This window comes from Carassius gibelio, chromosome B10, assembly GCF_023724105.1.
Source record: "Carassius gibelio isolate Cgi1373 ecotype wild population from Czech Republic chromosome B10, carGib1.2-hapl.c, whole genome shotgun sequence".
Classification (NCBI taxonomy): Eukaryota; Metazoa; Chordata; class Actinopteri; order Cypriniformes; family Cyprinidae; genus Carassius; species Carassius gibelio.
The window spans coordinates 5017251-5044062 of NC_068405.1; the positions used below are offsets into that span (position 1 = coordinate 5017251).

Sequence of the window (26812 nt, forward strand, 5' to 3'; positions counted from 1 at the left end):
TAACAGCTTTAAGGGAACAACTGACAGTCATGATTTCTCAGCAGAGGAAAAACTGACTGAAGCACACACAAAAGAAACCAAGTACTTCTGAATCAAATGGCAGCTATGAGTGCATTTGTGAAGCTGCTTTTAGGACGACAGACAGGAAGCAGTCAAATATGACTCACTGCACATCAAACCCATTATGAAAGTGTGTAAGAGTGTGTTCTTCTGCCTGTAAATAATAAAAGCATGATGGTGTGTGTGAAAGCACAGAAGGCCATAGAGGAGAGCCTAGGAAGGCAAATGTGTTTGTTCATTTAATGCGCTCCTGTAACTCCAGATGTTTGATGCATCATAGCCCTGGTACATTTTATCACGTACCGCCTCTTTAGGTCGACTAATTTAGCAGAGAGGAGTTTCTCACACACACACACACACACACACAGTGCTTTTACCTGAGCAGCTGCCTCAGTGAGACCACACAGCGCTTTCGATGCTGAACTGACTGAGTCTCCAAATTCTGGTAAATTGCTGTTCTTGGCATTATGGGAAATGCCAGCCATGGCCTCGCCCAGAACCTGCACACAACCTCAACACTAGCATCACAGGCGAATGGGTGATATGGCTAAATATTCATAGTGAAGCGGATCTGTGTGCACCTTTGAGTTCTCCATCACACTGTCAATGCAGTCGAAGTAGCCCATCTCACTGACCGCTTCAGTGGGGTTTTCCAGCAGTCCTCTGACCGTCTGCACACACACAGGAGGCATATTCATACTGCTCCCAGGTTAAATCATGCTGTGCTTTCTGGTGCAGATGCTTTGCTATTACACATTCAGTGTGGTTCAGGTTTATTCTGAGAGGAAGACTGTGTGATCTTTAACGTTCAGATTACATTTCTGAAAGAGTTTCAAGTGAATTACAAAACAAGCAAAACCGATCAAAAGTTTGAAGCCAGTAAGATAAAAAAAAACAATCCCTTATTTAGGCAAGGATGCCTTAAACTGATCAAAAGTGACAACAAAAAACATTTATGCTACAAAAGATTTTGTGATGGTTTTTTAATGTTTCTAGAGCAGCAAATCAGCATATTAAAATGATTTCTGAAGATCCGTGTCACTAAAGACTGGAGGAATGATGCTGAAAATACAGGAATAAATCACATCTTACCAAATATTCACAACGATTTTAAATTGCAATAATATTTTCCACTATTACTGTTTTAGCTGTTGTGAGCAGAAGAGACTCCAAACATCTGAACGGTAGTCTAACTTGTATGCACGAACAGATTCTGTGTGTTTTAGCGGAGAAGAAAAACCAAAACAACGCTGTCTTGAAAATGTGTTCTGTTGCTTTGCTGACATTTTCAGTATCGTCCAAAAACAGCACAACAAATAACTGCAGCGCAATATCAAACAGGATTTCATTCATGCAGCACATATGCGTATGAAAGAACATGCATATACAAAAACTTATTTTATTACATTAATCTAATAAATAATGTAATAAAACAAAAGGGACAACGCGTGGCACGAAAGGTGTGTCATCTCTCCTCATAAAACAGATTGAGACCAGATTCGAATCGCTGTGAGTCACTCACACACACTGATAAACACAGACAAGATGAGGAGAGAAAGAGAGAGAAGAAGCACCTCGAGCTCACGGAGAGCGTTGTCACACTCCTTCTGTCCCGGAGCCTGCTGGGTACACATGCTGATCAGCTGATTAATGCTGTCTGTCACCGCGCTATCCACACACAGAGAGAGAGACACACACATTAGAGTTTGCAGGGAAGAGAAGGAACAGTGTGAGAGATCTGTGAGGAGCTATCCACCCACGAGTGCCTACACACACCGACTCTCTCTCTCTCTCTCTCTCTGATGCTCTGTGAGGGTCTGATGGGAGATTTTGGATTGCGAGTGCTGTTAAACCATTAGCTGCTGTTGTTTCATCCCGCCTCACTAACACATCAGAGAGCAGCAGAGATACAAACAGGTTTGCTTTATAGATGCCTATTACATAATTGTGCTCATCCTAACCCAAATGTGTAGAAAAGCGAGCATGCCACTTATGTAATGTAAGTCAAAAGAGGAGCTGTGTGTGTGTGTGTGTGTGTGTCTCTTTCTTACGATCACAGGCACTGTTTGGCTAGCATGCCCTCACACAGCACAACATCGGACTCGATCCTCCAAAGAAAGAGTCCAAATCACAGTCAGCTGCATTTGAGATGCTTTCAAATAGTAGTTGGATAACTACATCAGCCTGCTTCAGAAGATGTGCTCACATTTACTCTTGCTTTGTCAGATTTTGTGTCTAACGGATTCCTGTGTGTTGCCTGAAACCGCTTGGTTTGAAAGTGCCTTCAATACGCCTTGCAATAATAGCTATATTGTGAATATTATGGCCACAACAATCATGTAGTTGAAATCTGATATCATGACAGCCTTGTGGAAGGGCACTTCATGAACAGCTTGCTCACTTCTTCATTTCTAGTGTGCAAAACCCCTTCTTCGATTTTATGTTTTAAACAGAACATTCTCCAAACCTTATAGTCACTGTTTTTTTAATGTTATATTTGTGACCTTCTATACTGAACAGCAGCAGACGGCCGAGTCTCACCGAGCGGCAGCGGCCAGCTGGTTTTTGAGGTTGGGTGAGTTGGGGTCCGTGGACAGAGCTTTAGCGGACAGCAGGAGTTTGCTGGAGGACATGGAGATGGTCTTCAGGTTGGTGACCACTTGAGTCTGGTCCTCTTTAGACTACAGGAAGAGAAGAGATGTTCATCTATCAATCAAGTGTCAAATGACTCTCTCTGAAAAAACGAGCTCATTTTATTTACATCTGTCACTTGTATCGGTAACATAAGATATGACACATCTATAACTAGAGTAATCCAGCAGTACAGTCTTGATCAAATAACTGTGACCGTCCACACCTGGGATTGTCCAGCCATGTCCACTCCAGCCTGCAGGAAGTGATTGAAGTCTTGTCCGAACTTCCCGGAGGCTTTGGCCAGGTCCTGGGTGGTCCCGCGTGACGCCTGCACCAGCTCATTGGCTGACTGGTTCAGTCCGGCCGCCGCCTCGTTCAGATTCACCTGAGCCTCCTGGAAACTCTTCCCGCTCACTGGGAACTGAAGATCAGAGAGGAACAGGAACGGTGACACAGTGTAGGATTTAACACAACGTAAACATTACAAGTAAAACATTTCTAGACTAATCTCTCATTTAAATTCAGCTAGGGTGAGACTATCATACTGGAACGGTCTAGTTAGAAATGTTAAGGCCTGTTCACACCAACAGCTTATGGAGGAACAGAAGTGCAATCCATTGTATGACAGTAGGTGGTGCTTATGGAGGAACAGAAATGCAGTGGTAGGCAACCCTGTGCAACTTTACATTTCTGACACCAACAAAGAAAGTCCAATAGTATTAGTCTTGTTTTTAAACAGTGGTTTTGATTTTTGCATTTGCTATTGTGTTTATCAAACAAACATGGTTCCAGATTCTTCGTCTTCGTCTCTTCGTGAGCACCACCAAGCAACTACTGACGTGTCCCTACAAGCATCACTGTGTGGCTAGTTTCCTTCACAGAGAAATGCTAAACGAGATTAGAACGTCTCTTCTTAAATTATTATGTCGCACTGACAGCATGCAAATGTTTTTTTGGTTACAGACACTAACTGTTCATTCAAATTAAGAAGTTTGCCGCACCACATTTTGTGAACAGGCCTTCAGAGCTGGACAGTTTTTGTGTAAAGGATTGTGCTACATAAAGCACTTTAGGCAAAAGTCACTAGACCGTCCAGATGACAACAATATTACAAACTGCATTCTGGAAAATACTTTGTGAAATGTCTTTCTGGCTGGAGGGGACTCACTTTATCAGACAGGAGTTTCTTGCTGGCTTCTCCTACGGTTCTGATGGCATTATCCACGTCTCTCTGTCCCGGCAGACAGTTAACAGAGCGGTTCAGAGCCTGAGACACAGCCTTAGCTACCTGCAAACACACACACACACACACACACACACACACACACACTCTAGTCATCAGCTGAGCATTTAAGATGCTTCTTCAGTTATGCTAATCATAGGCAAACAACAGGCAATTTTCTTCTCAAAATAATGGGTGCTTCACCCAACAGCAGACCAAATCTCCCATCAGCAATTAAAAGGGAGGTTTCGTTACTGAATTTAACCCCACTCTATTGAGCTATTCTCATATGTGTTCAAGCTGAGGTTGGGTTTAACCTGGGCCAGTCTCTGCTGGGTGTCAGGGTCTCCTGGTTTGGCTATGGCCCTCTTGGTCTCCTCGATCAGGCTGGCAGATTTGTCCATGACATCGGCGGTGCAGTCCAGCATGGCGTTACGCGCTTGAGGGTCCTCGGTGTTGGCGGCCACTCCACGAGCAGCTGAAGCCAGCGAACGCAGAGCCTGAGCCACGTCACGGGCAGCCATACCTGCAGAACACACAGAAACCATCCACAAACTGACATTAGGAGGCATTCAGGGCCCACAGTGAACACAGGACCAAACCTGCAGCATACGGGTTGAGTTACGAGAAGGAGCTTTAACCACTGTGTCACACCTGTGTCTGTGACAGATGAATAATATATTCCACAGACAGGGGGCGCTGGACAAACCGCTAGCGGTGCGTGAGGTTACCTGTGTAGTTCTCGTTGCCTTGGGTGGCTTCACTGAGGAGCTGAGCGATAGCAGAGCTCACGGCTTTAGTGCTGGAGCCCAGATCCTGAGAACACTTCTCCAGCTACACACACACACACACACACACACACACACACACACACACACACACACAACGTGTCACTCACTGTGTTAAAGAAATCATATTCTTATATTTCAGAAAGCATGCTCATACTTTAGATATGAATGATACAAACTGAAGGTGATTTTCATTCACAAAGCACATTTTTAGACTTTTTTTAAACTAAAACAGTATTCAGTCACATCTCATTGGGTGTAAAACTACAGTAAACAAAAGGAGGACGGCAGATTTCAGTTCTTCATCCGTGGTTCTCAAGACACTTCGTCTACCACAATATAATTTCTACAGTATTCTATAATAATTGAACCCATAGCAAAAGAGCTGAATGTTTTTCTGGATTCCCACTCTTGATAATCACTCATTTGCATGAGTTTCCCAGTTGTTCATGATTTACTGGATAAAGGATAATGGTTTTAAGAATGTTTGACTCATAATTTGCATCTGATAGAACATTTTAGAGTTTTACATAACCGCAAAAATTGACTCATCCAAAATTCATTACGAAAATGGAGTTTTAAGATAATTATTTATTATTTAACATGACTATTTCAGATCTAGAAATAGGTAGTGATGTGATTATTATTATGATTATTCTAGATTATTTTCATTAATGCTTTGTCTTATTTTAAATCCCAGTGTAGTGGCTTCTGTCTAGCAGTAGTTTGTGTGACATGAAGCGTCTGACTTGTGGGTATAGGTGTGAAATCAGGTCTGCTCACTCTGGGTATTTTCTAAACTAACGTTCGCAGGTGTCCTGGGGTGCTTTTTGAACAGTCCTGAATGAGTCTGCATGCATGCTGGACACTTACTGGCTGCAGGGATGTGTAGTGTTGGACTGGTAGTGCACAGACAAACACATGTAGAGCACACACACACACACAGTGCACTGACACACTCACCGTTTCTCCAGGCAGCGGCTTGAGTTTGCCTTCAGCAGCTGAAGCTTTGGTCTCCTGCATGTCCCTCTCCAGCCCCCGTACCATTGTGAGAGCGTTATCGATCTCCAGAGGACCACATGCCTCCTGAGCCTGAGTCAGACAGACAGACTGTATGAAATACACTGCAAAAGAGCTACATATGTTCACCAGGCCTGTTTGTATGTATGCGTATATCACAGTACTAGCAGTACAGCAACACACACTACTGACTTTCTAAATACAAATGTCTCCATCATCCTGTGGATCATTCATCTGCGGATATAACCAGCTTCATTATCTTTCATCGAAATGTAATAACCTGCTCCACCTCTAAAATGATTTTCCTAGTCGGTGGATGACAGCATGCTCCCCCCTCCACCCACCTGTCAAATACAGATCATTCAAAAAAGGTTTCCTGTATTTTATACTTGAATATCCTGATGCGTCACTGAAGTATAATGAGTTGCAAATGCATTTTGGTTCTAAATGTCAACAGGTAAGTGTGTCATTATCAGGGCACGGCTGGAGAATCTGTACCCAGAAAGACAAAAAAAAAGAAAAATAATAATAACGTATTATTTTTCGGATTGTATTACTTTAATTATTAAAACTATAACAATTAAAACTAATAAATAAATAAATTACCATTGCAATAATACTATTGTAATGTAAATTATAAAACAAGTGTTTATATTAATAATAATAATAATAATAGCAACAAAACCAATAATAGGATGTTCTTTTTTAGATTGTAGGGATTAAATATAACAATCAAACAAATAAAGAAATTAATATATTATTTTTGCAATATTATTGTACTGTAAATTATAAAAACAAGTGTTTTATAATAATAATAATAATAATAATAATAATAATAATAAACTACAGTAAAATTACAATAAACCACTGTCTTAATTTCTTTATTTTTAAACATTCAACCATAAAGCTTTTATTTTGGTGGAAAATCAAAGCTCAGTCTTCTCCCCGAATGAGATGAGTGGTCAGTCTGAATGCAGAGCGCTGCGGTGTACCTTCTGTGCGGCCGTGCGCAGCTCAGCGAGGGCGCTGGCCAGGGTTTTGGAGCACTGACTGAGCTGCATGGCAGACGCCTGGTCACCGATGGTGGGAACCGTCGCTTTGGCTGCCGTCACCATCTTCGCTCCGGGCTGATGAAGAGAGCAGACATCATGAGCTCAAATGATGCAGACGTGCACGGTATAACAGGAAGTGAAGGTCAGAAGAGTGCAAGGACCTGCAGGAAGTTCTGACTGGCTCCGATCAGGGCGAGCTGTGCGCTGGGGCTGTCGGGCTGAGCCTGACTCCCTCTCACACCCTGAACCAGCTGAGGGATCTGATCCGCCACCGCCTGAAAACAAACCAGCACTGCGTTTATGTCCAGTCACTCCTTTAAGACGTTAGCCAAGGGCAAGTAACGCAATTTCGATTCTCTGTATGTATGTACTGTACATGTGGAAATTGACAATAAAGCAGACTTGAACTTGAACTTATGTGATTATCTAGGCCTTGCTATACAGTCAAACCAAAGATTATACAGACACCAGACATCATTTTTGATAGTTATTACTAGTGGGTGCAGGACACTATTTAATGATATCAAAATCTCAGAATAAGATAATATGACGTCATATGAAGTCCACGACATGATATTTATTGCGGTATTTAACCTGTAAGCCAGCACCCCGATGTGATCAAACCCCAGTCTCATTTTTGATGATATCTTATTCAGATTTGAAATAGAAACTCATGAGACATGTGGCTTTTCTAGATTGCTCCAGGACTCATTTCATGCATTTCAAAATCAGTGTGGTAAAAAATGTTTCAAGGCACTTCAGTGTCTATAGCTTTTTATATGTTTGAGCATTATGAAATCTGGTTGATAAAAAGTAAAGCCCAAAGGGTTTTATGTTTGTAACACACTGAAGTAGGAAACTGTTACAATTATAAGTTTGGTAGAGCACTTTCAGCTGTGAGTCCCATAATGGGGGGTGCTGGCTAACAAGTAAAAAACCCGAAAAGACAAATTAACAATTGGAAAAAAAATATTTATACATTTTAAAGTTACATTATTCTATCAAACGCACTTTGAGAGATCCAACACAAGTCAGAAAAAAGTCAGTGAATTGACTTAAAGGAAACTCAACCCTCATTTTAACCGGTCGAACTAAATTGGTATAATCTAATTGTGTACTTAAATTTAACAGATATTCAACCAAATTCATTACATGAGTTTCTATCAATGTTATCTGATATCATCAAGATGAATTTGCTCTGATACAGTTTAACTGAGTTCTTGTCATAATTTATTACCATTTTCTACTATAGCGAATAACTGTGATAAAGTGAGAAATGATGAAGGTGTCTGAATAAATGTTTGGTTTGTGTGTATATCAATCATAACAAACTGAAAACTGTAGTGATGAGAGTGCTTTATATTTCATGTCTGTTCACATCAGTCATTCACAAACACAGTGCTCGTGTGAACTAGTTATAACCCCGAGAGAAACAGGAAGTGGCTGTGGAGACGCACACACCTTGCAGCTCAGAACGAGTTGTTGTTGGGCGGCAGGGTTCTTGTTGGATGCGGAGGCATGCTGCGCTGCAGCGATAGTCTGAGTGGCAGCCGCTGCGGCCTGCTTCGCTGCATTCTGACCAACAGATATGACACAATATACTGATTAATCCACCACATATAGAGCTGCCATAGATATAGACCAACTTCTAACCACCTGAACCACCATCTGAAATCTCAAAAACTGCTTGTTAAATTCACATTTAAACACATTTTCAAATAGCAATAAAATCTGACATTAACTGACCCATTCATGTGGTTTCTTACCCTTAAATAGGTGATTGAGTTTTTTTTTTTTTTTGAAAGGAGTAACATTTTTTCCAATATTGTGCATTGCATTTTCTCCCCTTCACAGTAAAATGAGTCTCTGTGTGTATACATACACTACTGGTCTAAAGGTTTGAAAACAAGTCTCTTTTGCTCTCCAAGTTGAAACTTAGGTCTAGGGCTGTGCTATATGAATTAAAATCAATTTTGCAATTTCAATTTTAATCATTATTCTGACACACACAGACATGCTTTACAGTCATAAATGCATTCAGTGTGAATTTATAACATATTTCCTAAAGAAAACCAATTAGAGCTTTATCAAAAAAGTTGTAATGTCTCTAGAACAGACATAAGCCTAAGTCAAAATAATCACTATGTAAAGGTGTGTAGCTAATTTGAGTTGGTTTGACTTTGCTAGGCACTGTTCTAGCTGGCCGCTAGGGCCTCTAGGGTCTTCTGGCGAGTTACTGGAGTATTTTGGCAGGAGGCTGACCGTTAGACAGAGACAGATGGACAGACATCACAAAGAATTAAGCCGTACACTCTGTTTGTTTCACTGCAGATAATAAGCAAGCTGAAACAGTATAAAACAGAGAAACAGGTCTGTGGAGTTTGAAAAACCATTATAGCTCTTCTTTCTCACAAGTTGCAACAAGTTGTAGTTACTTGTGAAACTGCCAGAGATGTATAAAGTACTAGAGAACCATACTTGAGTAAAAGTACAAGTGCTCTATCAAAAAAGTGACTTGAGTAGAAGTAGAAGTGCTCTTTAAGCACCACACTTAAGTAGAAGTACTAAAGTATTCAACATTTTTTGTACTTAAGTATTGCAAGTAGTCTATTTTAAAATTTACTACTCAAGTACTGAAAGTAAAAGTAGAAGTATTGTGTTATGTAGCTAAAGAAAGTAGTCAAAAGTTTGAACATATTGTTTTTACTATTTCAAATGATTAACCTAAAGGACAATCACAATTCCTTTGACTGTAACTTCTTGTAAACAAAAAACGGTTACTAGGGTTAGTCAGCCCAATTTGCAAAATTATGTCATTAATAACTCACCCTCATGTTGTTTCAAACCCGTAAGACATCAGAGGGTCATTTAGAATTTTTTGAAGCATCGAAAATACATTTTGGTCCAAAAATAGCAAAAACTAGACTTTATTCAGCATTGTCTTCTCTTCCGTGTCTGTTGTAAGACAGTTTAAAACAAAGCAGTTGATATCTGGTTCGCGAACGAATCATTCGATGTAACCGGATCTTTTTTAAACAGTCCACCAAATCGAACTGAATCGTTTTAAACAGTTCGCGTCTCCAATACGCATTAATCCACAGATGAATTAAGCTGTTAACTTGTTTAATGTGTCTGACACTCTCTCTGAGTTAAAACAAACCAATATCCCGGAGTAATTCATTGACTCAAACAGTACACTGACTGAACTGATGTGAAGAGAGAACTGAAGATGAACACCGAGCCGAACCAGATAATGACTCGTTCACGAGTCAAGAACCGTTTCTGTCCGATTCGTGAACCGAGGAGCTGATGATACTGCGCATGTGTGATTTAGCGTGAAGCAAACCGACACACAGAGCCTCTGGAACCGAACTGATTCTTTTGGTGATTGATTCTGAACTGATTCTGTGTTAATGTTATGAGCCCACGTGCAGTCAACGCCAATGACGCCATTGCATCGAGTGCAAAAGAATCGGTGAACTGTTTTCTTCAACTGGTTTATTGAATCGAACTGTCAGAAAGAACTTAACGTTACTGGTCATCCGAAAACCTATACAACCGGTTCTTGACTCGTGGACGAGTCATTATCTGGCTCGGCTCGGTGTTCATCTCTCTCTTCACAGCAGTTCAGTCAGCACGCGCAGTCTCGCTTGATTCGCTCAATGATGTGCCAGCTTCATCAAACCTGCCATCTACAGTTCTGGCAGTGGTGTAATGGAATGATTCGTAACATTATTATAATTGTAACGAGTAACGATGCAGCACATAAAAAAAATATCGGAGTAAAAGTATTAAACTCAGCGAAAATATGTACCGAAGTAAAAGTGGAAGTAGGAGAAAAAAATAATACTCTAGGAAAGTACAGATACCGCCTTTTAGTACTTAAGTACAGTAGTGAAGTAGTTCTACTTCGTTACTATACATCTCTGGAAACTGCAGCACTGAGCTATACACACCACAGTCTTTAGAAATGTGGTCAATCTTTTTCACTGTAGGCTTTGCCAGGATTTAACTCCATGAGCAATAAAACATCATATAACTTCACCCAAATAGGGCAGCAAAGAGATGCAATAGTTGGCAACACTTCTAGAATTAATCTCAGTGCAGGCTATTATTTTTAATGGAGAATGTGACCTCATTAAAAATGTTCCTGAAGGTTTGGGTTTTTGTGCTCCAGTCCTCACCTCCAGTTTGTTGACCAGCCTCTTCTTGATGGCGTTCTGAGCCGCAGCGTTGGTGGCCATGCGCAGGCCCTCGGCAGCTTCACGCAGCTTCTGCTGCTGCTCCTCACTGTCCGGGTTAGCAGCCGCACCCTGCCGACACACACACACACACACACACTCAGCTCTGAGCGCACCGCATCCAGTCTAAAACACACTCTGAGGCATCTTCTGTCCCACCTTGGCAGCTTCCACCATCCTGGCCGTGGCGTCAGCCAGGAGTTTGGCCGCAGACAGGAGTTTACGGGAGTTCTCCAGGTCAGTCTCGCCCTCCGCGTCGGCCTTGATAGCATTGACCAAATCTGAGGTGGCCTGAGCCAGGATCCGAGCCTGTCGCACCATCTCCCCTGAACACAGAGGAACGCCCATGTGCATGAGCTCCATTCATATGCATATCAACAAGTCCCTGCACATCAGTCCAAGCTATATTAAACACAGACTGTTTTGACATCTAGCAGACACTTTTATATGAAGCGACTTACAATCAGTGTTGGGGGAGGTGACGCATTACAAGTATCACAAGTTACGTGATCACATTACTCTACATGAAAAAGATCTGAGCTTTGTCAAATAAGTAACTCCAGTTACGTAGCTTCTCCATGTATTGACTGACAGCTCTACTGTCCTCATGTCGAGAGAAATCAGGAGTAAGTGCAGAGCGTTGTGTGTGAACATGATCTTACTGTAGTTCTAGAAACAAACACTGGTTTTCACGAGACTCACCAGTGCATGTGCAACTCTGAGCTCAAACGTCATCAGCTTCTGTGTACAGCCGTGAGCCCAAGCTGGATTAAAGTGATTATTACGTTTTGAAAATGGATGTTTTTCTTACAAAAACACATTGATTCACTACAGGAGGCCTTTGCTCACCCACCGGAGGCGGTGAGACACTTTTTTTTTTTTTTTAAATGGAAGACGATTTTATTACACATCTTTTGGAGTGATGCATGCAACACCCACTAACTGCAATGATAGCGCTGAAAGATCAAAGACAATTTTTTATATAGCTCTGATATTACACCTAGGATGCCTCGGGGGTGAGTAAAACACAGCTTAATTTTCATTTTTGGGTGAACTAACCCTTTAATAGTGACCACACTAGTGACGTGACCTCATCGCTTGCAGCACATCCTGAGCACATGCTAGTTACGCAAGGCATATCGACATAATTCTTCATATCTGGCCGATGCCGATGTTTACATTTTAAGCCATTATTGGCCGATTCTGACATCTTTCTGATAATATCCTACATCCTCTTAATCACCTGCGTCTCCCATGGAGCTGAAGATGTTATCCGTCACGTCCAGGATGCGGTCAGTGGCCTCTCCGTGCCGTCCGATTGGCTGTCCTGCGCTGGCGTACTGTCTGATGTGCTGCAGCAGCTCATTAAGAGCCTGAGTGACACCGGTGGCAGCCACGCCCACCTGTCGGAGCAGCTGCTCGTCATTGGTCGCCCCCTGTGACGCCTCCACACAGCCCTCCACAGACTTAGCCACCAGCTTCCCGGCCTCCACCAGCTGCTCCTGACACACAGGTGAGCTGATGGTGGGAGCCACCACCTGAAGCAGAGAAAACACACGCATGAGCATCAGCGGAGGTCAGCGAGTCCGTCTGTGGACGAGAGGGTGTGAACGCTCACTCGTGTGCAGGCCACCAGCTGTGACGTGGACAGGGCGCACTGGGTGGCAGCAGCGATCACTCGGTTCTGTTGAGCTGAATCCTCTGATTTCTGAGCCACATTCTTGGCCTTTAACACCAGAGCCGCCGCTGCAGTAGCCACAGCCTTCGCCAACTGCATCAACATGTCCTGCACACACACACACAGAGAGAGATAAATAAGTTATCTGACTTAATTAGACAGTAGCATAAATAAAGGGCATTTTTCTAATTAAACAAATTTGTATTGCACATTTTTTTTAATGATCCATTTGATCAGTAAACATTTTATTAAAAAGTTGAATTGGACAATGAATTTCAGAATTTCTTAGTATTTAGTAAGTGCCAGCATTGGTCAAACCAGATGATTCATGTTATAAGTATTAAGAGCACTTTGATTTCTGCTAGACAGTTGTTCAAAACTTAGCGTTTTATTAAGCTACTTCTTGTGCAAAAGAAAAAATCATATGAATTGTATAATTTCCAAAACATTCTAAAGACTTGAATTACCGCTCTAATTTTTCAACATTAAAGCATGGAAGAAAATCACATAAACCTCACAATTTCAAGCCCACAGTGTTTCCAGAGCTGCTCCATTTATAATATATCTCACACAATGCGTGTCTGCATTAAACATTTGGTTTGCAAAGCCCACTTTCAATGATCTAATCATTTCCCAGATGACAAAATCATATTCCTTCTTATCCGAGAAGCCATTTCACCTCACTTTCACTTATGTCTCAACAGGAAAGAAAATCTGCTTGCAATTTCCATTTCACACTGACTTTTACCATTTTACTTTGGTGAATATTTTAAAATGCATTCTTGTCATGCATGGTAATTTGATCTACAGAAGAATTATATTCTATAAATGACGTTACACTAGAGTGACTTTACCAACACATTATCGAATCAGTGATTGCTGATTTAGAAACTCAGATGTATTTGTACTGTTTTACAATATCACAGAAGTATAACCAGAAAAGTTACTAGTGTAACACGAACCCACACTATATTCACCTGCCCTAGATCATTTACATGCAGGATATGGGTCATTCTCAAAATATTGTTACAGACAGTTTGTCCATTGAGTTTGTTATGAAAATGATAAAAAAAAAGAAAAAGAAATGATAAAAAATAATCAGTGCTGAACACAAACAGAGGGCAAGGCAGCACTAGAAATGTCCTGTTCAGCATGATTTCAGTTAAACTTCACTTATCAAATGCATTACATTTGTTCTGATAAGCATTCTGCACAAATAAGGACATTCAAACAGGCACACGACTGTAGCACAACACTTCCCCTTCAGTTTGGCTGTGTGAAGAGTGATAAGACATTTTCAACCATCACATTAGAGCTGACAAAAGACTTCAGGACATTCAGAACCATTTCAGCTGTTACAAACATCATGAAAACAAAACCATGACTTAACTGTAGGCTAATGTAATTCTAAACAGTGACAAAATCAGCTTGTAGAAGATGAATAAAAAATAAAAAAAAAGATCTCTTTCTGGGAATACAGACCCAGAAACTCAAAATGCTCAGGAGAAATGCTTTCTAGAACAAGAAGGTCCCCCTAATTCACCTTCTTCTGCCTAAATTGTCATCCCATCAGTGTGAATTAGAGCTTGACCACTATATTTTAGCCGATTGTATCTATATATACCGATATATCGGTATCGGTGAATATGCGGTTGATATAAACTTTCTTTTCCCTTTTTTACAGAACATATAATGCAGATAAAATGCTTGAAATGGTGTAATTACTTAGTTTGTCCAGCTCACGTATGTCATGCTCCATTGTTTGCTACTGTAGACCAGGATAAAATGCTTTATTTTCGTGAGATAGTGACACCAGCCAACACTTCACTTTAGTAAAGAGGTCTCTTGTTCAGGCATTCAAGCATTGTATTATTTGACCGTGAGTGCCCTGCGTAGTGGACTTCACATTCAATTCTGCCATGATTCCAGTTTCAAGGGAATGTACACGTTACATTCAAAGGGCATTAAAGTGTGCGAGGCGTAAATTTATATTGTATATTATGCCACACGAAACACTTCTCTAGTAAGTTTTTGTCTTTGTGTGAAGACAGTAGCACATCATTTGCACAATCAGGCTTGCCTTGATATCATATCAAACAACACAACATCATCTGACCTATTTCACTGCTATGGACCAGAACAAATATCTCAAACGGTTGGACAGCCTTGACATTATAACAACACTGACGAGACGAGACGAGACGACAACACCAGTTCATGGACCAACATAAATGACACGTAAATTACACATCATAACTATCACAGCGTGATATATCAAACTAAAATTGATATTGTGATATGGCTTCGTGCTATTTTCAAACGGCAAAGGGTAATTAAAACTATGTGACCACCCACATTTATCTTTAACCATTCAGCCCTTTAAAAGGATAGTTCACACAAATTTTAGATATTAAAAAAGTATGAGCTTTTTGATACATTTCAACACAGAAAAAACACCAATTCATTACTGATAGTTACAGGTCTGTATACACAAAGTTATTATGATATAATGAAATGATGAAATCTATCATGCAGAGAAACAGTGTGGATAATGAAAAGATTGATTTCCAGTGGAACCCGTCACCACACCGTGATCTTACATACTGTAATTATGACAGGCTCAGTATGACTATATGATTTAGATTATAACCCAGATCAGACTGTGATCATTAAATAACAGATTTTATAATGATCACGGTTTCATTAGTATGATTGGCTGGTGAATATGAATTGTTCTTTCTGTGTGTTGTTACCAGCATTTGACTATAGCGTGTCCATCTGGAGTGTGTGAACGCTGCTGTACCTACAGACTGATGAGAACACAGGTTAATGTGTTACAGCCACCGCGTCAGTGTGTGTGTGTGTGTGTGTGTGTGTCACACCTGGAAGTGCTGATTGGCATCGGACTCTCCGATCTGCTGCAGGAGTTCACCGCTGGTCTGACCCACATTACCCGCTGCTTGCAGGAGGATCTGTCGCGGCTGGAGATTAACAGATCAGAAAAGCAAAAGTCAACATTAAAGCAGTATTTGCTCATAACTTCTAGATTTACAGAGAGGACACAGCAGTGCTTGCACGGCAGCAAAAAATAGTGTTACAGTTTTAGCTACACTACTGTTCAAAAGTTTGGGTTCGAACAAGATTTTATTGAAAGCGATTCATTTATTCTGCAAGGATTCATTAACGTGATCACAAGAATATTAGCTTAACAAACGCCTTATACAACAACGACAAAAAAGGTACAACAGCGATGAAGGGCGATTTTGAAGTTGGAGGAGAAAATGTCTCAGTCTCAGTCCTATGTCTGCTCTGCAAACGCTCAGGTAATAATACCTCAGGACTGGCGGGCTGAGCGGTCTTCAGCATATCAGACACCGCACACGCCAGGTTCTTGGCGGCTCCCAGAAGCTGCTGGCCATTTGCTCCCTCGTCCTCCATCAGCGCCGCCAGCAGTTTGACTCCCTTAGACATCTCGGTCAGGTTGGAGGAGATGGTGGTGACCGCACAGCCCACAGCCGTGTAATCCGTCTCCGCTGGGTCACCTGACAGACACATTCAGTGAGACACTTTACCACAAGACCAAACTATGTGGAGAGGATGACACTCCCACTAGCTGATGCATTCGTCTGTGTTCAGTTTTGATAAAGAGTGTCACCTGCAGTCAGATTGACCATGGAGGCAGTTCCTGCAGTGATGGCGTCCACCTGAGAGTGAATCTCGTGTTTGGACTCGTCCATTTTGTTCTTCCTCCAGGCTTGAGAGGCCTAAACATCAGACCAAATACAGTATTTTTAGCTTCAGGAAAAAGACTAAAGAAAAAACTACTTTAAAGATGATATTTTAACTGATTACAAAAATGCATCTGTATGCTCCGTTCAAAAAAGTCTCTACTTCAATAAGGAAAAAAATACAGCACTATCCTATTAATTTTGTAGATGAAATTTAGTATATGTCAATTTTAAATCTTATGGTTTGCATAGAGCATTTGAGAAATGGTCAAATTTATGCAAACGTCACTTGAAAAACAATTGCTGGGGGAAGCAAGTAGTGACATCCGTCTTTATTTTTCACCCGGGTCAAAAATGACCCAAACAGAACACTGGGGTAAATAAAATACTGCACATCTGAAAAGTTACAGAGGCAATAAAAAAACACATTTATATAAATACAGCATCTTACCGCATCAGTGCCCAGTGGAGGCAGGGTGTCGAACTCATCGAGAGAGGCCTGAACCGCCTGTACGGCCTGCATACTGGAGTTAATGGTGCCGGTCAACGCCTGCTGAGCTGACGTCTGCAAGATACAGAGGACACCGACAGCTCACAGCACGGCCCAAACAAACAGCACTGACAGGTAGAGGGACTAAGATTACATAGACATGTCTCATATTCAGAGCAGAGCCCATGCTTCAGAGCAAATTCAGAGCTCGCTCCTAGTGTCAGAGGTGTTTGAGCGTGTGTTTGCAGTATCTGACCAGAGGGGGCATGTGTCCTCGGTGCATCTGTCCGCTGGTGATGTGCTGTTTGGCCTGTGGCATGGAGCCCATCTGGAAGTTCTCCGGACCTCCGGCACCAGAGCGGAAGATGGCCGGCAGAGCGACGGAGCCCGTCTCCACCTTCCCAACCTTGTTAAACTGCTGCTGGAGAACTGTTGACCTGGAGCACAATACATCACAGGTTACCATTAGATGCCGTAACTCAGACTTAAAACAGGAAATGATGAGCGACTTATTTTAGCACTTATTTTTTTAAGTTAAAACACACGAGTATGCAATGAGCTATAAAAAGACGCTCACTTTTTGGGAGATACAGAGTCCTCCTGCATGGTTGATTCCTCATCACCTTCCAGGCCGAAGTGATCTTTGCTCTTTTTCTGCAGATAAAGAGGTTTTCAAACACAGTGAGTTGGCGAAAGATACTTGAGAGCAGGACCTGAATGAAGAACTTTGTTGCCAGAGCAGGCTGTGTCTTTCTTTAGACTGGTCAAACATGAAGGTTTGTTGAGGAATTCCTCACACCGCAGAGAACCAGTAGCAGCAATTTCACAAAGACCCGTCACACAACCAGTAAAAAATAGACAGATATGGTAAGAAAAAGATCTGCTTAATAACTGAACAAAAGATCTGCTTAACTTCTTAACTGAACTCCAACAGTCACAACTCTGACCTCTCTAGGTCATGGGGCTATTGTGAAACTAGGAGTGTGATGGTTGTGAAGTGTGCTCCTGTCAGGGAGTGCTGCTCGTTGCAAAATCCCTGTGTTTTCAAATGAGCCACTGAATACCTGCAGTAGCAGATTATATGTGATTATGTGTGATCAGCAGAAGACTTGCAGAGCCAAACCTTCGTGTCCACAAAGCAGTTCATTCTGTTTAGGAAATGCCCACTTAGACAGGCAGAGACATGTAAATCAATGGACTGCTGTTTGTGTCCATAGCTGTTTCTATTAAACTATTTTAATGCACATTTTGAAGTATTGCATGAAAAACAAGTGTTGGAAATGCCAAATTTAAAATAAAAATCCCTTAATTCGCAAAAAGCTTTTTTACGCTAGCTTGAAGTGTTTTTTGACTCGTGTGAAATGGGCTTAATGAGAAAAATGGGAGATGGAAATGCATTATGTGAATAAATTCCTCCAAGTGCATCAAAAAAGTCACGTGACTTTGCACTATGAGACATCAAAACCTGACTAACCAGTGGACCCATCTCATTCCACAGCATAGATGTCTTAAACGATGCCTAAGAAATGTCCCAGAAGCGTCTTATATGACTGCGTTCCCAAACAGAAGCATCCACCTCAGAAAGCAATGACCGCATTCATTGTGCTTCATCTGCTCTGAGGCACAAGTAATTTATTATATATGAAAATTATTATATTCTCCTACTTTAGTTTTTGGAAGTGACTATTTTGTTCTCTTTAACTTGTTGGATAGAACAAATTTGCTTGTTCGCAAATGTTTTATGCAATATTCAAGTTTTGCGCAAAAGTTAAATTCGCAACTTTAGATGGAAATCCAGCTAATGTAACCACAAAACAAATTAACAACTTAAATAATTTACACATTAATAATTAATAACAAATTAGACAAATATTATATGTAAATCCAACCTTATCTAAATACATACGCTCACATTGAGCACTATGCATTAGCAAATGTCAACTGCTTGTGTGTTATATCACTGAAAAATGTCAACTATATCATCACCCAGCAACATATTGAAAGTTTGATGTATAGTACATACCACTTTACTTGCATAAATACAGTAAACTATTGTAGCACACACTATGTTGAAAATCTCAGTTGTGTGAAAATGTATATCATCACAAAATGTAAACTGTATTATCCCATAGCTCTCTATGTAAGATATTTAAAGATTGAAATGTGTGTGTGTATATATATATATATATGCATATATTGTATATCAGTCACGTAGGCAATACATACTATGTTATAGCTATAAAAACTAATAATTTCTAAACCTTAATGGCTTGTATGGTCGCATTTATCTAATTACACAATTCTAATGCTATAAATGCTAAAGATGCTATAAATATTAACGTCATGTATAATGTATTGTGAAAAGCACTAGACAAATACATTTGACTTGACTTGAATAAACCATTTGAAGTAATTTAGAGAAAAAGAAAAAAGTTTTTAATAGTTAAAATGATGATATGATTCGTAACCTGAGTGCATGTCTTTCTGAGAGGGAGGCTAGTCTTGTGAGTCCAAAAATATGTGAAATTAAAAACATTTCGTCAGGCTTCACATGATTTATTAAAGTTTACCAATGAGACTGGTCATGGTATGTTACCTTTTTGAGAATGATGTCGATGTAACCAGCGATGAGTTGTGCGATCTGCTCTCCTTCAGTGGTCTGTACAGAGTAGTAACCATCCTGATAGTCTCCAAAGTCCTGAAGAAGAAAGTGTAAACATGACATGACACTTAAAGGGCAACAAAAACAGCAACGGTGGAAATAATACAGCAAACCATAAAAGACTAAATAGTAAAACAATAGTTTGGATGATAAATTAACTTTGTGCTGTCATTGTCATTGAACAGTGAATTGTGCATTCATACTTTAGGCTGTATAAAATTAGCAAATACTGTCACAGTGAAATTACAATGCAGGCATGGAATAGGTCCACTGTAATTCACAATGTTTGGGAACTCTGTGAAACAAGAAAAAAAATGAAAAAGCTAAATGTATTGAGTGTGTCTGAGCGTGTAGTAACAGAGAGCTGGAGGACAGAAATAACTAATTTAATGTAATCAATAAGTCTGCAGCCAGAGTCTAAATACTGAATTACTGCTGTGCTTCGTGATGCACAAACAATGTTCAGCATTGATTACTGCTTCAGTCTATTACAAGAAACAGGAACCGATTAAAGGTCATAAATATCATCGGGCATTATTAGTTTCCCAAACTGGGATTTATGAGGGAACTCAAAGAGGTTTGTCAGTTGATGAAACGCTAATACTCAATTAAATCATAAAAATGTACAATTAAAATGAAAATAAATCACTTATTAAAAACACAAAATATTGTGTTCACCTTTATATCTTGTGAACATTAACCCAGAGAACCATAAACATGTAAATGTGTTGTTAGATTATTGAAATATTGACCGTAACTCTCAAAAGATATTTAAAAGAAAATATTTTAGTTCAAAGAGGCTCCGCTGACAAAAGTTTGGGAATCTGTTGTTAGAGGATGATCTGTTCTTTTCCCAAAAAAACAATATATTACTGTTAGAAGCAGCCAGTTTAACAGTTCATAAATCACATAATATATAGTGATTGTGTATAACTGTGCCCTTGATGTCAGGCCTTAAATATAATGTGAATCAAACTTCTGTGGACACTAATCTGAATCATAAGGTAAAAGTTAAGTAACAAAGTCATCGTAATGGTAATAAACTCACTGCCAAAGGATCATGATAAAACTATTAGAGGACAGCACGCTCTGCACAAAGGCTGGCCTGAAAAACACACTTATGTACTGGTTTGGATTTTCAAAAGATGGACATAAATAAAGCAATTTTACAAAAATGACAGAATTTTCACTTTAGGGTGAATTATAATATTATATGATTAACCTAAACAATCCTATTTTTTCACCAAAATGGACCAAATCAAACCGAACCGGTGACCACAGAGCTGTGAAACGAAGCGTAGGAACTCTTCCCCCCCACAGTGTGAAGTGTCAGAACAGTGTGTGTGTGTGTGTGTGTGTGTTTAGAGGAGTGTGTGGGCACCAGGGTGAAGCTCTTGGGAGAAGCCGCCCAGCGTTTGATGTTGGTCAGACTCCACTCCTGTATCACTTCTTTGGTCTTCTCATCCACTCTCATCACACACTCTTTAGTGATGCCCAACAGACGCGGCACAAGCTTATTCTTCCCTTTCATTTTTTCCTGTAAAGAGAATAAACATCAGCATTAACACAAGAAAGCAGGAGCCATTTATTAATATTAGAGCTCAGATAAGGCATGAGATCTTTACCTTGACTAAGAAGAAGGACACTCCGTAGGTTTTCAGAGATCTGGCCAGTTTGACGTAGCTGACTTTGGCCTCAATCTCGGTCATGTTTTGGCAGTTTTTGTGTGCCTTAAAGAGACAAGTTTATCCTTAAATTAAAATTCATATAGCGCATAATGCCGCGCCTAGCATGGGAATGAAAGTTCACTCTCTATCCTAATTATATTCTTTAAAAAATTGGTAACACTTTAGTATAGGGTCCAATTCACACTAATAACGAGTTGCTTATAAGCATGTCTATTATTAACATATTGGCTGTTTATTAGTGCTTATAAAGTACTTATAATGCATGACATCCATAATCCTACCCAATACCCTAAACTTAACAACTACCTTATAAACTATTAATAAGCAGCAAATAAGGAGTTAATTCAGGCAAAAGTCATAGTTAATGGTTAGTTAATAGTGAGAATTGGACCCTAAAATAAAGTGTGACCAAAAAATTATATATATTTGTTTTATTTTTAACACTAGCATGCCCAGTTTTCTTTATATTTATTATATCATTTAAAAAAAACATTGCAACGTGTACAGTTTTAAGCTTCCTGAGTCTTGTTATAGGACTTGCATATCATTGCTCTTTTGATGTTTTTGATTGCTTCTATTGTCCTCATTTGTAAGTCACTTTGGATAAAAGCGTCTGCTAAATGAATAAATGTAAATGTATGTAAATGAATAAATATTAAATTTCACATAACCTGCATAACCTCACCTGGAAGATCTTTTTCTCACCCTTGTTCTTGATGTACTCTTTGGGCAAGAATTCCTTCAAACTGGATGAGACATACATGAAGCAAGAATTAACCATTTAGTTAATTAATATTTTAAGAAGGATAGAAATCTGAACTGGTGCAAATATAGCAAATCACCAAATATTTAGGTGATTAAACTGCGTTTAAACATTTTAGTTCATTAACAACCCAAATAAAGAAGTTCCTATGCACCTAAAGTAGTACACCCACACTTACAGGTAAGGCAAAGATAAATAGAAATGTGTTGAGCTCACTCAAGGAATCCTGGTTTGTGTTTCGACTCATTGTGGTCTCCGAACTGGATCTGGCATTGATATCCAGCAAACTCACAGGCCTTATCGAAGGAGACAGGGTGGGAACCGTTCAGGATGTCATCACGGGCCTGGGATACAACATACAGCACATAAATGCAATTGAGTTTGAACAAAATGACACATAACTAAGCAGACACTGCATGATACATTTATAGCAACGAGTTACTAGTCTACACTAAAAGTGAAACGATGCTCAAAGGATCATAATTACAGCCAATCAGACCATTTTTTATTTGAACATACAGTTAAGTAGACTGTGATTTTAGACCAATGAGATTTCGAAGTGAGTGTACAGTAGCTTCCCACAGAAGTAACTGACAAAAACTAGGGAGATATCATTCAGTTTATAAATGAGATTGGGACATGATTATGATGTGAAAGTGATGTTCTGAGGTGTTTACCTGCACATAGAGCAGGTTGAGCTGTACTGGGTCTCTGGAGTCCACATTCTGGTCCGAGTAGAAGAACTTCCTCCTGAGAAGCAGCATCTCAAACTCCTCGACACCCTGCTCTCGCAGCGTCCGCCCATGATCCAACCAATTCACTGTTGAAATACAGCTCTGACATCAGTAAATTCAACTAGATTACAAAATATCATCCACATGTAAAAGCTTGGAAACACTTGACTAAAATTTAATTTCTCAGTATCTTAAAAACCTTTGAATTTCTTTTCAAATCCCAAAATGTAATTACATGTATTTTTTTAATGGATTAGCCAGAGCGCAGAGTAAAGAAATTCAGTCAACAGGAGTGCAGAATATATCAGAATATGCATTTCATCACTATGAAATTCCCTGGAGGGAACAGGGTGAGAATACACTGTATGTGTTGTTTTGAAGTTCTGCTAAAATAGCAAACAACATGCATCAATGTTTATTTTATTCATGATAAGCATGAAGTGACATACACTCATCATCTGTGTGAAGTTTCTGTTTGAGTTTCTCCATTTTTTTGTCATCTCTCAGGAGGGTCTTGTCTCTTTTCAGTGTCCCCATGGTCTCTTCCTTCTTTTCCTCTCCCACATCACGCACCAGCGAGTACTCATCATAGTTTGTGATGCCTGAGAAATCAGAAGTTTTTTACTCTCTCATTGCATTCAAACTGCTCCTCAAAGGTCATAATAATTCAATCAAACCTCTAAATATAATTTTTACAGACCTTCATTAAGCATTGTTGCAGACCTCAATTCATAAATCTTAAGTGGTACTGACTACATCAAAATGTAGTTTTAGTAATCTAATCACAAAAGGTTTTAGACCCTGTTTCTACCTATATTTAGCACCAACCATTTCTTATTGGATCACCCAAAAATATCTTTATACCAAGTAAAAACAGGGCCCATGTGACTGGATGACTATACCATGTTTTATGGTGTAGACAGAGAAAAACAGCGGTCCGATAACTGAGCCCTGTGGTACCCCAATGCTAAGAGCACAGTGAGCTAATCCAGCTGACTAGGTAAGACTTGTTTTTAATGTATAATATAAAACAAGAAAGATCTGGCCTAGACATTTCTAAAGAAACAAAAAACAAAAAAAAAAAGACAGGCAAATTGGGAGTTCTCGCTCCTCGTTGGGACACTAACTTACCTATTCTCGCACAGATGGTCATAAGCATGTCACTAACGATTTTTGAGTCATCCACCATGACTGTTTTAACAGTTCCATCCAACATGCGGATCTTCAGGGGCCTCTGTTTCTTTTTGTACTCCAGAGTGTCCTAAAAAAATGCATGTTCTTATGAAAAATCCTTTATAAATTCCAGCAAATTATGTTCACTTGTGTTATCTTCTGTATCTTAAATAAGTGTCAGCTTTTAAGGACTGACTATCAGGTTTATATATTTTTAATATAACACTGATTTTACAAATAATATTGGCATTTACATTTTTTTCAGTTTGACAGATGCTACAAAGTAATTTAGAGTTACATTTTATCAGTACACTGGCAGTCAACACTTGAACCTGGTTTTGCTAGATCCATGCCTTACCAGTTACAGATGCTTAAAAGTGCAAGGACTGATTTCAAATACTTCAAAAACATTTAAAATTTTATTTTCCTCAAGACAATCCCAGTGAAAATACAGAAACAATGGACATGAATTCCACACCTTTTTTCCACTCATTTGTGTTTACTAGAAAGTAAACATTTAATAGAAATTGCACTCACAATGAGCATTATTCTATTTAATATTTTAATTGAATTACTTCACTTGATGTTTCATTTGAAATATTCCAGACTCACCCCATTTCTCAGCATGTAGTAGTCCAGAGCTTTGCCTGCTTCCAGCCAAATACCTTTCTTTGGGTCCTCATCTGACAGGAAGAGGCCATAGTCACTGGCTGCAAGAAGATAGAAGAGTTAGTGGGTGGTCAGATTGCTTTTTACAACCTGATAAGAACGTCAAAATCAGAAGGTGATTCCTAATGCTTATCATTCTGACAGAAGAAAATAATTCAAGATATACACCAGAAATAATGTAGCTTATGTGCAGCTTATTGTTTTAGGGCCCTTTCACACATTTTTGCATTTAAAAAAAGCGTGATGAAAATCAGTGTAATGAAAGAATAAATGCTGTCTAGATATGTAGTTTTTTAAAAGATTTACTATTAATTTGGAGCGACACATTTTTAGACCATTGTGTCATCGCTGCTAAACAACCAAGATGCAAGTGCAATGGTCAAAAATGTATGTTTAGTTCATGTTTATATAATTTAGCAAATGGGAAAGCTGCACATTCTTTATGAACCTCCCCTTATGTTTTTTTTTTCTTTTTGCCCTTTATAAATAAATATCAATTATCATCCACTTTCATTGTGAATGAGTAAATTGGAAATGATCCTTTTGTATTTAGAAAAGAAATGAATCCAGCCTTGGAAGTACTTGAGGGTGACAAAATTGTTAAATTTAAAGTAAAACACAAGAGGATGTTGAAAAAGAACTCAATATTACTTCAATATTTGTCCGCTGTCTGATACGCGTTTTTCTGTGCACACACACCAAATGTTTATTTTATAAGCATTTTTGTTTTATTGTATTTATTTGAGCTACTTACTTTTTTAGAGAGTTACTGTCGTGAATCTTGTACTTGTCTTTAATAATGTTTGAACCAGTAGTTGTTGCTGTGTAATGAAATGGGAAACAAGAACAGTAAAATTTCCCAGGTCTCTAAAGTTTTAGACATCATAACCTTATTTATTAGAAAACAAGATTACAAAACAATGAAAACAATTACTTTTATTTTGTGTATACTGTATACTGTGACAACTGGGCTCATAGAAAAAAATCCTTATTGCTGAGCCCTGCATATATTACATGCTTGAGATTTAAAGAACAACTACTTTTGCAAGTTTCAAGCCCTAGAGGCACTGACTACGTTTAAATGTAAATCTGTAATCTAATTATTTACCTTATTCTGAATTAGACAATATTATTAGTAAGATGTTTACATGAGTTGCTTTCAAAATATTCCTTGAATGTTCCTGTTTTACATGTTATAGTACATAAATCGATTATAATGGCACGTCATTACATCACCAAGCAATACCATCCAACGTTCCCTCCAGAATTTAACATATCAAGTGCACTTAATTATTTTTCAGACAACAACTTTGTCGAAGACATGCTCTTTTGTTTATCGTCAAACAGTTGGTCACTTCTGTGTGTGTATCCTGTCGCAAAATACAGCAAAAATTTCTACACGCCGCTAATAATGTGATTAAGGTGTGTACATGTCTATACTGCACTTCCATAACAATACTCCACGTCTTAATTCGATTTCGGTTTACTTCAAATATGACTTTAGTCGGATTAAGGTAATTAAAAATTTATATGGTAGATTCTTAATCAGACTATTGTTTTAATCATGTTAAAATCTAATAATTGATAATTGTCTGTGTAAACATACTCACTGTTTGGCTTACAAAAACTTAGATTTTCTTCCTGAAGTGATTAGGGCAAGTTAGAAAATATTAATTGTTTTACTTAAAATTGGGCCCAGAGAAGACACTTTGACTATAATTTTCACTGGTGATGCCAGGAGCTTTTTGCTCTGAGGGATTAGATAGTGTCCTCCAAATGTAATGCAGCAAGCCATTTAAGAGCACTACACATTCCACATAAGCTGTGGAGTTTGGACGAAAGCAGTCTGTCAAACAGACGAATGACTCGCAGGTTAAGACAACTATGTAGAGCAGTACTGAGGAGTATTACATAAGAGCTGGGACCCAGCCGCACCCGTGATACAGGCCCACTATAGCGCCGCAGCACAAACTAGATTAACGCTTGATTTCTGTGGTATGTTTTGGCTTCGCTGGTATTTTTTCTCTCTGTACTCTTTGGAAGGAAGAGAATTTTTGTGGAACAAATGCTAAAAAGGGAAACCAAAATCAGAGATATTAAGCTGGGATTTTAGCCAAATATGGATAATATGACTAGGGCTGCTGCCCATGACAGATGTACACCATGTATTAAGTTTTTATGAAATGTGGGAGAAGTTATTAAATGTGGGA

At 39.3% G+C, this 26812-nt stretch overlaps 1 protein-coding gene across 4 annotated transcripts in view; it reads right to left on the reverse strand.

The window, feature by feature from the left end:
* Positions 1–26812, reverse strand: part of LOC127965958 (talin-1) — a 72950-nt gene that overhangs the window by 22305 nt on the left and 23833 nt on the right. For 2 of the 4 annotated variants that reach the window (XM_052566712.1, XM_052566711.1), the window contains exons 3-34: positions 24546–24643; positions 23892–24021; positions 23210–23362; positions 22704–22846; positions 22243–22370; positions 21949–22009; positions 21201–21305; positions 20957–21112; positions 19510–19611; positions 17491–17567; positions 17170–17350; positions 16875–16988; positions 16351–16459; positions 16029–16237; positions 15578–15676; positions 15449–15505; positions 12636–12803; positions 12261–12555; positions 11177–11343; positions 10961–11089; positions 8238–8351; positions 6938–7051; positions 6717–6851; positions 5668–5796; positions 4648–4750; positions 4234–4442; positions 3863–3982; positions 2918–3115; positions 2602–2741; positions 1635–1728; positions 642–731; positions 438–560 (exon numbers count right to left, since the gene is read on the reverse strand). In XM_052566712.1, coding sequence (XP_052422672.1) covers positions 438–560; positions 642–731; positions 1635–1728; positions 2602–2741; positions 2918–3115; positions 3863–3982; positions 4234–4442; positions 4648–4750; positions 5668–5796; positions 6717–6851; positions 6938–7051; positions 8238–8351; positions 10961–11089; positions 11177–11343; positions 12261–12555; positions 12636–12803; positions 15449–15505; positions 15578–15676; positions 16029–16237; positions 16351–16459; positions 16875–16988; positions 17170–17350; positions 17491–17567; positions 19510–19611; positions 20957–21112; positions 21201–21305; positions 21949–22009; positions 22243–22370; positions 22704–22846; positions 23210–23362; positions 23892–24021; positions 24546–24643 — 4250 coding nt within the window. The remainder of the gene's footprint in view (positions 1–437; positions 561–641; positions 732–1634; positions 1729–2601; positions 2742–2917; positions 3116–3862; positions 3983–4233; positions 4443–4647; positions 4751–5667; positions 5797–6716; positions 6852–6937; positions 7052–8237; positions 8352–10960; positions 11090–11176; positions 11344–12260; positions 12556–12635; positions 12804–15448; positions 15506–15577; positions 15677–16028; positions 16238–16350; positions 16460–16874; positions 16989–17169; positions 17351–17490; positions 17568–19509; positions 19612–20956; positions 21113–21200; positions 21306–21948; positions 22010–22242; positions 22371–22703; positions 22847–23209; positions 23363–23891; positions 24022–24545; positions 24644–26812) is intronic. The other 2 variants (XM_052566713.1, XM_052566714.1) reach the window with 1 other exon arrangement.